The following is a 19,726-nucleotide window of genomic DNA, read 5'->3' on the forward strand; positions in this document are numbered from 1 at the left end:
TGTTTACTATTTATATTTCACCACTCGGTCAGATCGTTGAAGAATGTGTCAACAATATTAAGATATGGATGACGCAAAATAAACTGAAGTTAAATGATTCTAAGACGGAAGTCATTTTAATTCGTTCCAAATTTGATCATTTGCCGTTGCCTCTCACCTCCATCAACATATGTCCAAGCGTTATTGAAACTACTTCATCTTCGAGAAACATTGGTGTTATATTTGATGACAATTATACATTTCAACAACACACAATTACCACCTGCCGCACCACTCACTTCCTCCTTCGTAAAATTGGACACATCAGGAAATACCTCTCTCGGGATTCTTGAGCCACCCTCGTCCATGCTGTCATATGATCGAAGCTAGGCTATTGTAATTCCTTACTATATGGTCTGCCTGACGTTCACTTACAGCGCTTACAACATGCCCAAAATATGGCAGCTAAGATTGTTAAGCGCACCAGGGAAATCGAACAAATAACCCCTATTCTAAAACAACTTCATTGGCTTCCAGTACTAGTATCCCATCGTATTGTGTTCAAACTTCTGCTCATCACTTATAAAGCCCTAAATGGAATCTCTCAACAATATCTCAAGAACTTAATTACACCTCATTCTTTATTATGCATGCTTCGTTCATCAGATAAATGCCTTCTGCACACACCCAAATGGAATCTGGTTGCATATCGTCGCCGCTCCTTCTCTTTAGCAGGCTCCTGAACTTTGGAACTCTCTACCCCTGGACATTAAAACCTCTCCTAATGTAAACATTTTCAAAAGACGTTTGAAAACTCGTATTTCAGAGAGCTTTTCCATCTTCTTTCCAACTCTAAGCACCACTAAACCTTGTTTTCTTTGGATGTTTGGCGCTATATACATTTATTAGATAGATAGATAGATAGATAGATAGATATATAGATAGATAGATAGATAGATAGATAGATAGATAGATAGATAGATAGATAGATAGATAGATAGATAGATAGATAGATCGAACATGTGCTGCACTACCTTACACCATGTTCTCACGCGCATAATATTACATCTGTCATTCTGTAAAGTGTGTGTTACAATCAACCTTACCTTAGTTGATCTTGAACACAGTATCTCTAGTTCTGTAGCTATCCACTCAACACATTCTATATAACCACTTCACTACAAAGTGAATTGTTTAGAACGCAGGTTTACATATGATATAGAATTTGTACCATTGTCATGATAATGCGCATGTGTACCAGGGATACTAACATTATAACACATACCCGTTTCCTGTTCGAGGACAGGCAAGGGAACTTTTCTTCCTCAATTAATTCACCGTTATTTATCAATCTTGAAATTTCAGATATCGCTACTGGTATTCTTGATATAACACTACCAACTACATTGACCTCTGGCATTTGTAATTCTGTGGCAAGTGTAACATTTGACTTGAAGCTCTGTGAGTTGAATGGTATTGATGGCACAGTTACTGCTGTCAAGGCCTACTACACAGATAACTCCAATTTCGAGGCTGCTTCAATATCTTCTACAGCAGTCAGTGTAACTTTGTCGGGTGGAACAACTATTGCAGTTTCCGCAAATGGAGCAGCAGTGACAACAGGTGCAACAGTAAACCTTCCAGATGAGACATCTAACTGTGCATCATACTCGCATATCTGTGCTGTCGTTACTGTAACTGGAGATTCAACAACTTCAAACCAAGATTCTTGTATTGCTATAAATGGTGGCACTACAAGTACAACTAATTGTCCTGGTAAGATGTTATAACTTTTTTGTCGTAGCTAAAGAATAAATTATATGTACATGTCATATTTGAACAATGTTGCCGTCCAACAACCAAGGTTATATAATTGTATCCTTTCTGATCCCTCTGAGATGAAATAAGTTTGATCTCAATGAAATGATATATGTGATTCATAGTTATAATCTTCTTCAACTCGACAGTTTTTCATTTCAGTTGACAATTTTTTACAAAAAAGAAAGTATTCACACACCTTTAATCAATAAAAAACAGTCCGCTAGCACTTGTTTAACCAATAAATGAAACTCTCTGTAGCTTTTTAATCATTTCATTGGCACTTTCCCCATGTGAATCCTGCCAACTGTTACAATGCAACCAGCATGTGCTAGTGCTGCCCTGCCAAACACCATTGATTGATGTTCTCTAGGGCACAATCTTGCATCTGTCATTCTGTAAAAAATCGCCCTAACCTTGGTGGGTCTCTATAACCACTTCTCTACAAAGTGAATTTTGTAGAAAGCAGTTTTCCATATTATATGTCTGTCTCTCTTAACTACAAGCAGACACTGGCTGACATAGTCAACATGAACTTCACACACAGTCTTCAAACTTTCTGTCATGACTTTTTAAAAGCTACAAACTGACAGACTGTGTGAGACATCATCATACTCGATATGGACCTAACGGACATGTACGACTAGATCTTCTATATGTCAGCAAACATATCACATATATAGTGAAATCCGCTTTGATCATTCCTGTGACTTTTTTCAGATTATGCTATATTTAAAATCTGTATAAAGCAGAACAACATCAAACCTAAAAGTGTCAATTGGGCTCTAAATACCTTACTATCAGACGATGAAGTTTATAAGGAACACATAACTGAATTTTTGGCAAGGATGGACAGACAACATATTTACTAATTTAAACAATTGATGGGACACTCGAATCCTTGCTTTTTTCTCGGCCTATGCGGATCACATCAACATTCTTATAACACGCGAGAACGACTTTACCACTTGACCTATACAACCAATTGTATGCAAACACTCTTTTGTGAATTTCGTTTGGCCAGGGCGCCAAAGGCTCCAACAATTATACATGCCTGTTCGACAATACGGAAAAGGCATGGTCATATACAAACTAAAATTGAAACATTTCGCATGATGTACATACGTCAAATATTATACTACGATTCCAATCATCCCATGCAAAAGTAGTCTGAATATTTCTCTGGTAAAATCGATGATTATCGTTAGGGACCGGTCAGTTTCTCCAGCCTGGGGGTGGCGTTGGATTCTTAAATCGGGCCGACAAAAAGTCACTGACCCCCCCCAATCTGATTAAAATCCGATGTGGTGAAAGCGGCTAGATGTCCTTATTTACCTCTATTCATCGTTTTGTTGACGTTTGTTTTGTTCGGAGTGATCGCCGCCTTCCCACATCTGAACCGGTGTAATCTACAATCCCGTTTGAATCTCGCGCTTTTGAATAGCCAATCAGGACGAGCGTTACGTTGGCAGCTTCAAACACTGGAGAAATTGAAATGGGTGTTTTTCAAACAGCAGGACACCACTTCCCATTAAAGGCCATTCCAAAGATTAGATCGGATGAAGTAACCATTTTCACTGGGTAGCAACATTGCAATTCAAATTGTAAAACATTTAACTGTCTCTGCAAAACATAGTTTCAACTAGAAATTGTATTTACCAGTTCTCATGCTTTTTAGCCTTCAAGTTGTTTCTGTCTAGTCGTTTTTATTCGCACGCTTCCGTAATTTATACAAGTTGATTTTGACTGTGACATCGCACCGCGACAGTGACGAACACGTTGACCACGCCTTTGACATGCATGTTTCAACTATCATCTACAAACATCTACAAATCCGTTTTGAATTGCTAAACTATTGCTGAATAATTATTTCAGGCGACCAAACTTTTGATTTTCACGTTAATAGAAGGATTGACGTCAAACATGTGACATCTCATCGGTAATTTCCGGATTTACATTCGTATTAGTTTCACGTTATACCCCAACATGGCCTAACTTAGAACATTCGTGTAGGTGGATTTTGGCAACGTCCTCCCAACATAGTCTATTCAAATCAATTATCATGAATGTACGTCCTTTAAAAGTTGCGACTACGATTGAACGATCGGCTCTGATCATGTGCACGTACCTACTGTGCCTTCATTAACTTTCGTTGACAGACAAGATCACGTGCTATGAATCGCATCGTGTCTAAACAGCTACCCGTCTTGTCTAGAATTTGGCATTAGGTAATCCTAAAACGTAAAGCTATATAGGACGTTTTAAAAACCGAGAGTTGTCGTACAAGTAAATGAGGTAATGTCTACATTAAGTGTAATCAGTAATGACTTGCTTGGTTGTACGCTTACTAGTATCGATCCTAGTCGCACGAAATTGGTTGACACATGCGTTCGTCACGTACCATCATTTATAGTTGTGATGACCGAACAAACAGAAAAACAGTCTTTTGAATTCAGGAACTTCTGTTTAGGTGTGGGTGAATAATAAAATCATGTTTTCGCAGCATTCATGTGGTTGTTTTTGTCATTCATTATTGTACATCACTCCCTGGCCAGCTGGGTTACTTGGCCATACGGTTATTTTAGAACAACATGCATCTCACTCCGTATATGTCGGCAAAGTTTCTGACTGTCATTTTCAAGAGTAGCAAAATAGCATTGCCTCTTTTGATTCCGTCTTAGTATGAATTAAATATCCCTGTAGTGATTTCGACGCACGCGAAAAACGACAATCTTACCCCCCCCCCCCCAAGGAATTACGTTTGTATAATAAAATAAAATGTATAAAAACCATGTATAATAAAATAAGTAGTTGACTCGCTCATACACACATGCTGCCATTTCCTTCAGGTCGAAAGTCTACGTCTACCTCAAGATCAAATACACATGATGATACAAAGAGTGATTACGGCCCGGCTGGGTGCCTACTAAATGCTTCACTGTGTATATGACAAGAATCCCCCTGCCTGTTAGACTAAACATGATAACTTTAACTTGGCATTATGTTAAGCGACCCGATGCGTCGGTGGTGGCAACTGTATCTCTAAATGATTTTGAAAGAAACGTGCTGATTGGTTGAGAAATCCTTACAATATTGTCCACGTTCAATTGGATTGTAGATTACACCGGTTCAAATGTGGGAAGGCGGCGATCACTCCGAACAAAACAAACGTCACAACACGATGCATATAGGTAAATAAGGACATCTCGCCGCTTTCGCCACATCGGATTTTAATCAGCACTATACGAAAAGTCATATTTGACCATATCTTTCCACCGGGGTAAATCATAGTCAGAGGATGTGTAAATGTAGGTAGTATGAGACGAAGTACCACCTTTGACTTAATTTACCCCCGGTAATCTCTCACCTGGGGGTTGTAGACAGTCAAAAGTGGTACTGCGTCTCGTACTACCCCTGGACAGAGATGGTGGTTAGGTGGGTCTCACCAAGGGTAAAGGTTGGGTAAAGGTGGGTAAATTTGACTTTTCGTATAGTGCAGATTGTGACCCCCCTATCAGTAAAACCAAAAACAGGCTGACCCCCCTATCACATAATTCTAAAACATGATGACCCCCCCCCCCCATATATAATATTCGCATGACAGGTATTTTTTTATCGTGACTCAGTGCTTGACTGTCTTGCATCTACTTTATAAGATCCCGGGTTAGCACTATCATATTTATAATTATTGACTACACAGGGTAAATATATTCGAAAAGGAGTTTAATAGCATCTTGGCTGTGAAAGGTAGGAAAGCTTGAGAAGGGAATATGTACATCTGTTATGGGGGTCCTAGGGGGTCTACCCCTAGAAGCCCAGGAGGTTTTTAACTCTGAAAAGTCAATTTTGAGACTATTCAGACATTTTCAGAAAAAAATGTCCGAGCTTTACAAGACAGCACCAGCATGTAAAATGCAACTACATAAGGTTGAAATATTTTTGAAATATAGTTTGATAGGATCTTGACAGTAAGAGGTAGGGGTAAGATCTTGAGACTAGGATGTGTACACCTCATGTGGGGGTGGGGGGGGTCCTAGGGGGTCTCCCCCTAGAAGCCCTGGAGGTTTTTAACTCTGAAAAGTCAATTTTGAGACTATTCAGACCCTTTCAGACAATAATTTCCAAGCCTTACAAGACAACACCAACATGTTAAAATCAACTACATAGGGTTGAAATACTTTTGAAATATACTTTGATAGCATCTGGACAGTAAGAGGGGAAGAGCTTGAGACTGGGATATTTCCACCTCATGTGGGGGGTCTGAGGGGGGTCTCCCTCTAGAAACCCTGGAGGATTTTTACTCTTAAAGCCAATATTTAGGCTATTCAGACCCTTTGAAGCAATAACTTAATCCATGCTTTAGAAGACAGCAAGTATCAGAAACTATTCTTTATAACTTACACTAAGGGTTGAAATATGTTCTTAAAAAGTTTAAATGGCATCATTATATACATGTAGTAAAGGTCAGCACATCTATAATGGTAGTATCATTGGTAGGGGAGATTTGAAGTTTAAGGCAATTTTAGACTATCTTGGCAAAAACGTTTCAGATCTTGAAAAGACAATATCATATCAAGTTAGAATAGGGTGAAAATATTTAAGAAAAGTGTAATACCATTATGACAGTAAAAGGGTTGTTGGTGCATCTGATTGTTGGTTGAATGTATGAGTGACCTCTGGGGGTGAGGGAGTCCTTGGGGTTTTCCCCCTGGCAGATCTGGAGTTTTTTGGTTGAGATACTAAGGCAATGTTTTGGTTATTCATAACCTTTGAGGTAATATATCCAAGCTTCGAAAAGCTAACGTAAAACGTTTTTAAATGAGTTTCTCATATCACATAAAATGGACATGTAACATTAGTATATAGGGTCATTAATATTGCATGTATAATAAAGTCACCGGTATGTTAGAGAACTTTAGGTGGTCATACCTAGTGTATAATAGTAACTGGAATCTGATGAGATGTGGTCATTTGTAGTGTCAATAGCATGACGAGTAGAACAATTTAGATTCACTTCATTTATAAACTATCTATGAAAATTACCATTACGAAACCTTCAAGTTCACTTTTGCCCCAAACTGCAATATAATCGAAGCATTGATTGTGAAACAGCCAAGCATTTACATGACATGTTCTGTAACTAGTGTGGTAGGTAGGTAATACCGGTACATGTATATGAATATGTATAGTTAGGTTTGAACTAATAAGTAATGTTAAAGAATTCATGTAAGAAACAGGGACAAGAACAAATATTGACATGTACCACATTTCAGACAAGGCTATATGCCATTGTAGAAATGCTTTTTTTCTTCCATCACCATCTAAAACACAATGACCCCCCCTATCCACAATTTTCAAAACAGCATGACCCCCCCCCTCCTGCCAATTTCAAAAACAGGGTGACCCCCCTACTAATCCACCGCCCCCCCCCCCCCCCAGGCCGAAGAAACTGACCGGTCCCTTAGAGAACTAGAGTATTCATATTTGACCGTTTACTATCTATAACTGTGGGCAATCTTCAACAGACAATTCAGCCATGGAAATCCCTCTCTCAATAGCGGAGTTGGGATCCCTTGACATTGAAATATATTCTTTCCGAACCACATTTTCTCAATTCAAGCATACTTCACGCAGTAAACAAAAGCTTCTGTTTTTTTCAACACTTTATTGACGGCATATTTGTGTCGATTTGAGATCGTATCACGTGGGACAAAAAAACCCACAAAAAACCCACAAAAAACTCAAAAGAAAATTGTTTGGAAATGCAAGAAAATGTTCTCGTATATTCTTTACGACTGCTTGAAGAGGCAATATAACTGATTTGGAAGTCAACAACGCCAATCAACCGGGCCAAAATGATGTTTATAATCTGTTTGGCCGAATATATTCGACAACAAACATGCTGACATACTATACTATCAACACCTTGGCATGATATTCTGCCAATACTGACCTCCACAAATCCAAGGTTCAACAGCCTATGTCATAATGCACTCAGAAAGCGTGATGGCATCTCCAGTGGCGATCAATACATGATTGCCCTGCAACAAAACAGTATTGGTACCTCAGTAAGCTTAGTGTTAATGCAGAGTGAAATCACTACGGTGATGCAGAAAAGCCCCGAACAACTGTTTTTGACTGTTCCATTATACTTTTGGCGCTACACAGGAATGTAACGAACTGATCTCGCGATCGAACAAATTGAATACAGACCTGGTTCAATTTATCTGCTGCACCCTGGGAATGCCACTCGGACCAATATCGGATCGTCAACGACATCAACCTCAGAGCCGGTAACTGTTGAATGAGCATGGCTAAAATAGCCATCATTCCTCGAGTACGGAAATAGGCATTAATCCTGATATTATTTTCTGTATCTTAGTAACATTCACTTTCTCTTTCCGCTGTGTTTTATTTTTTAATTCTAAATTACAACAAGGAACTTTGTGGTGTGTGTTTTTTAATGTCACGGTATACTTTTAGTAGTAGTAGTAGTGGTTTACCTGAGACAAAGATATACAAACATGTTAAGATTATAACATACTGATTACGATGAAGACCATCACAACTGCGTGCTCGTCCTGACATGTACACATTCATGTTTTACAGATATAACACCCCCTATTGTAACTTGCCCGGCTGATAAAACTGTGGAGTACGATAAGGGGGGTACAACAGCAGTGGTCACATTCACTGGTGAATCAGCTACAGACGATTCTGGAAGTACACCAACAGTGTCTTGTAGTCCTGCTTCAGGTGCAACCTTCTCCAGTGGAACAACCACAGTAACATGTTCAGCCACAGATGATTCAAACAACACAGGGACATGTACTTTCACAGTCACTGTGCAAGGTATTTGACGTATGGTAGTTATTTCTCGGAATAAGAAAGAAGGTGAAAAACGAAAAAAAAGTATTGTCAGTTTTTTAAGCAAAAAGGGTGTATCTTTGAACTCAAGCTTTAAACAACGTAACTGTTACTTCTAGGACAAACAGACTGTGATAACTATTCACCAATAAATGAAGCTGTGACCAATACATTGTCCAATGCATTACTAAGTTTATCTATTGGTGCACATTTGCCTTTTGGACTTTTCATTTATTTATTATTTTCAATTTACATATTAACTTTCAAATATCAATTTTGTTAACACATTAATTTGTTTGCATTTTCTCATTACAGATACAACACCACCAAGTGTGACCTGTCCTCGGGACCAAGTAAAGAAATATGATGCAGGGGGTACAACAGCCATAGTGACATTTACTGGTGAATCAGCGACTGATAATGACGGTACATCACCTGCCGTTACCTGTAATCCAAGTTCCAGTTCTACATTTAATAGTGGAATCACCGTTGTCACCTGTACAGCTTCAGACGCTGCAGGCAATTCTAACAGCTGTACATTCAATGTAACTGTGCAAGGTATGTAATAACATCAATCAAGATGGAAATTCTACCAACAGTTGAGTCATTTGAGAATGAAATTACTGAAGACAATGAAAGGCGTCAAATGTTGTAATAGAAAACGTGACATACGTTCATAACCTTCCGCCAAGTACTTCATATATTATATATGAGTACATTTATGTAAGAAGATAATATGAATGCTTCTAATGGATGCAAGTATTTTCTGTTCGAATGAAGGAATATCGAACGAACGAACGAACGAACGGACGATTGGACGGATAGACAGGTGGAGATAGAGATATAGCATGAAAGAGACCCACATATTCACGTCGTATCATTACCCTGCATTGACTTAATGACTGACTGACTGACTGGCTGACTTACTTACTGACAGACAGACAGACAGACAGATATAGATAGATAGATAGATAGAGTATAAAAGAGTCACGTATATATGTTCACGTCTTTATTAATCATTACCCTGCATTGTTTGTTTACATTATTAGCTACCGTTACATGCACTGACAATCCATGTGATCCAACAACAGAGTATTGTGTTGACAAAGGACAAGACTATCAATGCAACTGTAAATCTGGTTACCGTAAACAAAATGGTGTCTGTATTGGTAAGTATCAAAAACAAAAAATGGGAATGGCTTATTTTCGAACTGAGACAATTCAATGAGTTAGAGGGGAGGATATTGCCATGTGTCTGCATGATGAAAGACCAAAAAGACAAAAAGTACTCGTATAGATATTTTGTTGAGTGTTATTTGTGTCTCGCATAAATTATTTGCAGTTGTAAAATGTTATATTTCCTTGTTAACCTTTGTGATATGTGATGAACGTATAAAACCACAACGGAATACATTACGGTATTTTTATTAGTGCATCTCGGTCCTAGTCAAAGAGAAAATCTGTGGATATGCAGAAGGGATATTATTGTTTGGGATACTATAATAATGATTTAAAAAAGTTACAACAAATATTCATTTGTGTTAATCATGCATGTGTACACATTTCACTAAGAACGTCTCTTTAGCTATACATTAAAATGTTTGTCAAACAGCTTCTCTCTATTTATTTGTGTAGCCATTAAAGCATTCAAATGTGGATGCACGATCTCCAACCATAATGGTCAGACAGCAACATTCACAAGTGTATTGAACAACCCTACTTCATCCCAACACAAATCCTTGAAGAGTGGTACAATAACTATGGTGAGTATAACATTTTATCTTAGAAAGAATGTGTTAAGATTAAGATGAGTGCACCTAGGATATCAATTTCCCCGACAATCAAAGTTCTTGACATTTCTCCTATGTTACAGCTAAAATGATGTAGGTTTGATGTTCCACTCACGTTACATGACATTTGCACACGCAGACAAACACCTTTAAGTGCAAAAGAAACGTGTATAGGTGCGGTGCACAGTGGGAATGCAGTAGTCAAGTTATATATAACTATTATATTAATTATCTTTTGGAAAATAAATAATTGAAGCTATCAAAATCACCAAGTCCATGTGCAATGTTTTCATTAGAAGCCTGATTTTACTGCACTGTGAAATTGTAAATCACGTGCACTGAAATACTGAACTTAGGAATCTGACAACCCAACGGCCTCAGTTAGGGCATATGTAACTTTTTAAAGTTACTCTGCCACGTATTTTCACAAGCGACAGCCAAATCCTAAAACTGACTGGAAGGCACACTTCCTAGTTGTCTAGAATTAATGGTTTCATTATTGTATACTCTATTTTCTGATCAATACCAATAGCGGTGGCATTCGCGCCCGGTTCGGCGGCAGCTGGCACAAATCTGTGAAAGCTGCAGACGACAGTTGGCGCATCTTGCTTTCTTGGTCGGATTTCAGTTTAAAATTACCTATAGTAATGATTTGTTTTTAAATGTCTCAAAGAAGTGTATAAATATCCAGTATAAACGTTTACAATACCAGATACCTCCGATATATTAGTAAACATCAAGATATGTTTACGTAGGGTAATAGGAAAGTTGAAGTGTTTTATACTTGTTTGTCGTGAAAATGCCTAATTATTTTGCAGTTATGTGGTAGATAAGTGACTAATTTGCATAGTTATTTTATAAAGTAACTTCAGAATTTGCGATGGTATAAAGAACAAATAGTGAAATACTTTATCAACCAGCAAATATATTTTTTTTCAAAAGGTATGTAACAATCTGAAAGACACAGACGTTCTTAAAACAACTGAATTTATATATTATGCTTATTTTCATTATGGATTGGCTTTCTATTGGAATCTATTGTATCTCATTTTATCTCATTTACATATGGTTGGTTGGTTGGTGGCTTGGTTGGTTGGTAGGTTGGCTTGTTAACTGGTTGAAAAAAAAATGACAAAATGACTGACTGACATCCATGTCATTACATGTGTTTCTCATTTCGTTACAAATGTTTCTATTACTAGGTTAATACTCTCATGAACGGACTAAGCAGCACATATGTACAATCTTCTCATGTTGCATTTTCATCTGGAAGTGTGAAGGCAGAATTTATAAGTACTTTCACGGCCGAGAGTGACGTCACAGCCACAGATATAGCAGACTACAGTAACCTAGAAGCAAGTAATAATGGTCCTGCCTTTGATAATATTACTGCTGACAGTTTCACTGCTGAAGGTAATGAATCCAGCATTGCTTTATTTTTTTTCACTCATCATTGCTAAACCCGATTGTCGTTCAGCATATATTATATTATATTATATATCATTACTTTCTGCCAGCAACGTTGCTATGTGTAAAGTCAACTGGTAAAAGTCTTGAAATCATAAAAAATTCAATAGAATATGTCTTGTATATATATATATATATATATATATATATATATATATATATATATATATATATATATATATATATATATATATATATATGTATGTATGTATGTATGTATGTATGTATGTATGTATGTATGTATGTATGTATGTCTGACTGTCTGACTGTCTGTCTGTCTGTCTGTCTGTCTGTCTGTCGCGTGTTCAACTGACATAATTATTTGTATTGAGAAATTGCACCCATACATATGTTTGGTTATTATTGTTGTTGTTGTTGTTGTTGTTGTTTTTTGTTTTGTTTTTTTCATGGGAGAATTGTTTGTTTTATATTATAGGTATATATTACTGTATATGCTTTCCTTGGGCCACAGACCCAACCAGTTTGATCAAACTGTTTTTGTGGTCCAGTCATGAGATTACAGTTATTTTGTATTTACCTTTCATTGCCGGTGTATATATTTAACTAACCCATTTTCCTCACTTGATTTGCCAATTTATTTACTTTTCGACTTCTGTCAAATAAATATGCATGTAAGTCTGGAAGTATACAATTATTCACTTGTGTAATCGTACTCGCTATGTCTGTACTTCTCACTTAAGAGTATTCCCAGTAAATACAATGGTAAAAACAGTCAAATAAATGTTGAACAAGTACTAGATAAGTGAAAAATAACTGGAGAGATAACGGGTAAACTGACCTGAAAGTGTACAGGGAGGAGGGAGGGGGAGAAGTTAGTTAATGTTGTAGTACTTGTGACTAACTAGCCTGTCCAGCATATACACAAGGGAAAGATCATGTGATAAAAGACATAGAGAAGGAAGATGATTGGCAGATTTAAACTATAGATGAATGTGATTGGATGAAATGAAATTACAAAGATGATTCCATGTTGCATGCTGAAATGTACATATAAATCGAAATGAATATTAATGTACAGAACAGAGGAACACAGTACAGTAAATTTCAAAACAAAGAAAACATGGATACATTACAACGGGTATATACGAGATTATGACAGACACAAATGACACGAGAGTGCATGTATGGCGTACTGTTTACATGAGTGCTTGCAGTGTTCTCTGCGCCCATACTTTCACGAACGTACCAAGCGAAAGTTCCACTAGTATGCGCACACACCCATGCAAGTAATCTCTGGTACATAAATATGTACGTAATACTAAGTTGATTAAATATTTAGCGAAAATTACAACTGGGATATGGCTGTATAAACAATGAAAAAACTACTGACTATATACTTATTTTTATTGATTATAGGTTTCACCGACTCGGTCTGCACAATACCGGATAGACATGACTGCTCGGTAAATGCACAATGTCTCGATACAACCGATGGTTCTTTTAACTGTACATGTAACAGTGGATTTGAAGATGAATCATACGACATTACAAACAGACCAGGACGAAATTGCACTGGTAAGAGATAACAAAATATACTGCTCAGTTCAAATGCTGCTATCCAACATAAAGAAGCCTTTTTGCTATAAACGTATATTCGCACTTCAAATATAATACATTTTGATTGAGTGACAACCCTGACTACGTGGGTTCAGGTAACCGGAACCCCAAACACTTTTCTATTAATCCGAAGGGCAAACAAACCTTTTTTAGCCTGCAGACATAGCTAGAATGCAAAATGCTAAGCTATAGGTACAACAAAATTTTATCGAATGTACATGCCAAGATTCCCCGGCACAAACGCTGTAGGTTCGAAATCATTTCCATATGAAAAGATACCTTACTTGAGGTGTGAACTGACTGTCAATCAGTCAATGCTCTGACAAATATCACTATTTGCCCAGGTTTTTGCCCTCTACCTAATCCCTTGTGATCTTTTGTTCCACTTGGTAGTTTATTTAGTCTCTGGGTGGTCATAAGCCATTAATTCGGTAAAGCGGAATTTGTCCGCATTCAGGGAATTAGCCTAGATACATGGTTTGTGCCAGCCAATCCTGTCATGTAGCTCTAAGCCCTGGCCCGTCCCAAGCTGTGTTAAAACTGCCTACTAACAGTAAGATTTTCTTATTTATTGATCACAAGTGTAATCTTTCACTCCCCGGTGTTTAATTATAAACAGATTGTGGATAACGTCAAGACTGGGTGGTGGACGACACAGATTAGATGACACATTTGTAATTGTATTTAATGTATGCTTCAGATACTTCAAGTTTATTGCCTGGGTGTATATGTGTCGTATGTGTAGTGGACCAGCCAGCCTTGTCCTTATTAACAATTTGTTTACCATTAAACAGCAGGGAGTGAAATATTACACTTGTGCTCGATAGAGCTAAAGAAACTAGCTGTTAGTAGGTAGTTTTAGCACAACTTGAGACAGGCTTAGAGCTACAGTCGGTCGAAGATCGTTGTATCATACGATGCACCCTTTAATTGGTAGTTGAACTATGTGAAATGTAAAGCTTACATGCTCAAGATATTGCATAATTATCATAAAATAATAAATTATGCAAATGAACCATTACGATTATAAGTTACATGAGCAGGCTTGAAAGTACATATGTGCTGTTATTTTTGCTTTATGAGGTACCAGAATTAATAAACTTTGAATCCAGAAGATAGTTTAATTATCAGAAATCATTAATTATGATTTGTATATCCCTTAAAAAATGTTGGTGATTAAAACTTACTTCTAATGTAATTTACAGTGTTGGATTTCCTGTAGTATGTTCATGTGTTTACCATCACATTTTGACAATGTCATTGCATCGATCGTACTTGTGTGACCACTAGAATTGTCATCATGATTTACATCATATATAGAGGTGTAAAAGTCGCACTTGTGAACGTTCGTTTACGGGGAAGGGCATTTGTCTTGAAGGAACAAAGTTCGTTTATTGTGCGATCGTTCAGTAGACGTTTAAGCAGTCGGTGTCATTATTTGCATTGATAAGTTATATTTCGAGTTATTTACCACACGATAAATTGAATTTAAAACACATTGGCAAAAAAAACACTAATTATTTCCGGTCAACGCGCAACACCAAAATACCCTGTGCCGGTCTTTTTGTCTGTGTTTGTCCATTCCATGCAGTCTACAGATCCGTAAAGAAACACAACAAATAACCCTCAATACTTCATTGAAGACAAGTGCAGAGCTAATCATGAACAGTCAAATGACATCTGCCCTACAAAAATACATACATACTTGCGTTAAAGTACTGATATTAGGCTGAGTGACGTCTGAGGCTGAGAATTTTTTTTTTAAATCGCGTCGTCGCACCATTTTAGACAAATCATCATGACGAGAACCAATTCCCTGTTTTGACCATATTAAATGACAATGTGTAAACAGAAGTAATACAGTTAATTAATGTCATGGCGTTGTTTTATGGCATAAGGTCAATGCACGTTTTTGGTTGTTACAATGAAACATTCGTTTGTCACTGAGACCCTGCAGATTTACAGTGGACGCGTACCACGTATATATCGAACGATTACTCGATTTCTATTGGATGGCTTTAAGGTCCCTTTTGTCATCTGACGGCTCATATATTGAGTGATAACGAAACCATTCTTGAAGTTATTGAAATCTGAAGGGATTGCAAATGTTATTCCTTTTGTAAAATTAATATCCATTATTCACTGAGGTCAAAAGATATGAAATTATTTTAATACATATTCCTTTTTCTAATTTTAAACCATTAAACTTTATCTGATGCGGATATAAAATAGAAATGTTGTAGATATCATGAACATGATATATATTCATACCTATATTTCTATTCAAATTTCACTTTGCCTGTGTAGATATCAATGAGTGTGCTACTGCTAATGGTATGTGTGCCCATACGTGCATAAACAATGTAGGATCTTTCACCTGTTCCTGTAACACTGGCTATACACTGAATACAGATGGCCTAGCATGTGATGGTAAGTTTATCTATAAAGAAGCAATTAAACTTGATTGTAAACTATTTAAGGTATTATATAACTTATCTTGAGCTCATCTGAGGAAGGGTAAGGTAGTAAGTTAGACTCGCTTGGACTTTTTAAACAAAATGTTGTAAGCCAACTTGCAGAAAGTGTTGATATATATATTATTAAGCATTCGTAGGTGATAATTGACTTGAGAGTGCAAAATGCAATTGTTTTACCACGTTACATGGCATATACTTACCTCCCAACTCAACAAAGTAGTAGTGTGTTTGGTAATTAATAAGTATTTGGTGTAACCCTCAAGATTTAATATTTTGGTATATATTTAAAATAGTATAGGGGTTTGAAAAAAAAGTTTTGTCTCACATTATATATTTTGTTTCCCTTGACATAACAAGAAGGTTAAAAACTTGTATTAACGTCAGAATATCCCCATTTCATTAAAAGTCTGACATTGTTGGGTTTTTACTTAGGAAAATGAAAAACAACTGAAATAACTTCCATTAATAATACTTAGCATATTGTATATAGCATTTAACTAACAAGAATACCAAATGAAAGTTTTGAAAGTACTTTTGTTTTCATCTCATTTCATTTAGATATTGATGAGTGTGCTACTGCTAATGGTGGTTGTGCTGTCACGTGCACAAACACTGTAGGATCTTTCACCTGTTCCTGCAATAGTGGTTATACATTGAATGCAGACGGACTGACATGTGATGGTACGTTCACCATGATATATACAATCATAATCCAATTCCTTAATTTACCACTGTCCTTTTCAGCTGATCATTACATACAAGTTTGTTTAATTTCATTCCAGAACAATTATTTCCCCACCCAGCACTATACGAAAAGTCTAATTTACCAGCATTTACCCAACCTTTACCCCACCTAACCACCATCTCTGTCCAGGGTAGTACGAGATGCAGTAACACGTTTGACTGTCTACAGCTCCCCAAGGGAGAGATCACCGGAGGGTAAATTAAGTCAAAGGTGGAACTTCGTCTCATACTCACCACATTTACACATCCTCTGCTAAAGATTTACCCTGGTGGAAAGACATGGTCAAATGTGACATTTCGTATAGTGTATACACATTTTTGACAAGCGGAGGAAACGCTGGACGAAGTAATTTTTAACATATATATTCTTCATTCAGTACACAAAGGTCGATATTCGATATATATTCGAATATTTATCCTTTCTATGGGAGTACACCCCCCCCCCCCGCCCGGATTATATTGCTCTCATACTCGAGGCTTCCGTTTACTATGATAGACAAAAACTAAAACTATTGTCACAACATGCATGGTGCAAAAGTGATAAGCTTTGAATACTTAGATGTTGTTTACTTGTAGTCTCAGTAGGACAGCACTCTGAAACTGTAGTTCCATAAACTTACAAAGATAGTTGTGTTTTGTTTTGGTCTTCAAATGTTTACACTCTGTTGATCATAAGATGATTAAATTCGCACCCAGGATGAACCACTAAAACTCTCTATCTTGTATACTTTAACACTTCGAACAATAGCTTATAGTTTGCATCCATATGTTTATCCATCTATAAAACGAAGCCTCGGTTACTAGAGTATTTGAACAAAATAAAAATCCTTTACAGATACAACACCCCCTACTGTGACCTGTCCTCAAGACCAAGTATCGGAATACGATAACGGAGGTACAACAGCCGTGGTGACATTTACTGGTGAATCAGCGACTGATAATGATGGCACATCACCAACCGTTACTTGTACACCTGCTTCAGGTTCCGTTTTTAATAGTGGTGCCACTATAGTCGCATGTAGTGCCACGGATGCTGCAGGCAATGTGGGAAGTTGTACATTTACTGTAACTGTACAAGGTATGCATTTGGATATATTTTATTTAACAGTTACACATAAAATATTCCTTAAAAAACAATGGTAGCTATATATATATATATATATATATAATCTGTGTGTGTGTGTATATATATATATTTGTGCCGAGTTATTTGTTTTAGTTAATTTATGAGCTTGTTTATGTATTGTATGTTACTATGGTAACGATTTCAAACTCAAACATAGTTTTACATACAAAACACATTCCTTTCCTAGGAACCACTTTCTTTTGAGTAAAGCATACATGAAGACATGGAATCGAATTTTATTACAGATACAACTCCACCTACTGTGACGTGTCCTAAAAACCAATTAGTTGCGTATGATGCTAAAAGTACAACAGCCATGGTGACATATGCTGGTGAATCAGCAACAGATAATGATGGCACATCACCTGCAGTCACGTGCTTACCTGCTTCCGGTTCGACATTTAACAGTGGGACCACTACAGTCACGTGTAGTGCAACGGATGCTGCAGGGAATGCTGGGAGTTGCACATTTACTGTTACCGTACAAGGTATATACTAGTAGGTTGTAATGATATAACATATACACACAATTACTATCATGTATAAACTTTTTCAGTATAAGCGTAACGGGAAGGTCAACAAGTACGTAAAAACACACTGAAACAATATAATAATAAAACAAAATTAAAAAAAAGAGACTTTTACAAATATAACTGTACACAATGAAAAAGATATCTTACTTATCTTTTGTTCATATTCTGATAACTGATATTTTAAAAATATTTAACTCATAAAAGATTTCATATAATCATTTTTGTTTGTTTTTTCTCTATTGCTCTGTTAGCTACCGTTACCTGTAGTGATGATCCATGTGATGCGACAACAGAGTACTGTAAGGATAATCCACAGGGTTATCAATGCAAATGTATATCTGGTTATCGGAAACAAAACGGTGTCTGTATTCGTAAGTATCGAGAGAGAAAAAGTGTTAGTGTTGAAATTAAGCTTGCAGTTCACTATGATGTATTAAATCTATTACATACATTGTTGCTCGTTGTCATAGGGTACAAAAGCTGGTGACGTCAGTACCCTGGTTTTGTAGATGCAATCACCTTACAATCAAGCCAATGCAAGTACTAGAAGTTAGAATTGGAGTTGAAAAAGGAATGAATTGTTTCTTAGGATGTGAAGATTACGAACAATGACAATTGTTTGTATGGAAATCATGTTGAAAAATATCATGGGTATTGAACTCCAAATCTATTAGACAGATAGCGCTGATCTTTTGAGAAATTGTTTGTAGGGATACCACTGGTGAAATACCACTGGTGAAATGTACACCAATTAAACACCAGGGAGTGAAAGAGTATACTGTGATCAATAGAGAAACTTGCTGCTAGTAGGTAGTTTAGCACAGCTTGAGACAGGCTAAGAGATACAGTTGGTCGAATTCTGTTGTAAAGGGTAATCTGGTGTATCACATCATTTGCACTGTTGTCGTCTTCTTTTAGCAATCAAGGCATTTAAAGTACGGTGCACAGTCACCACTATAAATGGTCAACAGGCGACTTATACCAGTGCCTTAACAGATCCTAACTCATCTCAATATCAAACCAATCAAAATGCCGTAGTAAATATGGTAAGTGTACATTGCCATTTTTAGACGTTACAATTGATATTTATGTGGGAACCATTTTGTTAGTTTGTTACTTTAGAAATGATGTTAGTTTGGTATTTCACCCACGGGACGTGATGTTTTCAGACAGAGATAGACACATTTCAACCACAGACTATCAATACCACAGGCACAACATACACAGCGCGATCTTTTGTCCAATCACGTTGAACAGTGTTCCATTACGGTCATTAGGAACAGGCTTCTAATGACAACATTATACATGGACTTGATGATGTTAATGGCTTCGATTGTGTACATTCCA

The 19,726-nt window shown here is 36.9% G+C and overlaps 1 protein-coding gene across 1 annotated transcript in view; it reads left to right on the top strand.

Annotated features, from left to right (window-relative positions):
* The window catches only part of LOC144449999 (uncharacterized), a 69,084-nt gene that overhangs the window by 7,157 nt on the left and 42,201 nt on the right, over positions 1 to 19,726 (top strand). Inside the window, exons 4-16 of the mRNA XM_078140565.1 lie at positions 1,345 to 1,755; positions 8,407 to 8,649; positions 8,980 to 9,222; positions 9,714 to 9,833; positions 10,300 to 10,427; positions 11,657 to 11,867; positions 13,299 to 13,457; positions 15,807 to 15,929; positions 16,535 to 16,657; positions 17,556 to 17,798; positions 18,092 to 18,334; positions 18,631 to 18,750; positions 19,298 to 19,425. Coding sequence (XP_077996691.1) covers positions 1,345 to 1,755; positions 8,407 to 8,649; positions 8,980 to 9,222; positions 9,714 to 9,833; positions 10,300 to 10,427; positions 11,657 to 11,867; positions 13,299 to 13,457; positions 15,807 to 15,929; positions 16,535 to 16,657; positions 17,556 to 17,798; positions 18,092 to 18,334; positions 18,631 to 18,750; positions 19,298 to 19,425 — 2,495 coding nt within the window. The remainder of the gene's footprint in view (positions 1 to 1,344; positions 1,756 to 8,406; positions 8,650 to 8,979; positions 9,223 to 9,713; positions 9,834 to 10,299; positions 10,428 to 11,656; positions 11,868 to 13,298; positions 13,458 to 15,806; positions 15,930 to 16,534; positions 16,658 to 17,555; positions 17,799 to 18,091; positions 18,335 to 18,630; positions 18,751 to 19,297; positions 19,426 to 19,726) is intronic.

This window comes from Glandiceps talaboti, chromosome 19 (genome assembly GCF_964340395.1).
Source record: "Glandiceps talaboti chromosome 19, keGlaTala1.1, whole genome shotgun sequence".
In the NCBI taxonomy this organism is placed as follows: Eukaryota; Metazoa; Hemichordata; class Enteropneusta; family Spengelidae; genus Glandiceps; species Glandiceps talaboti.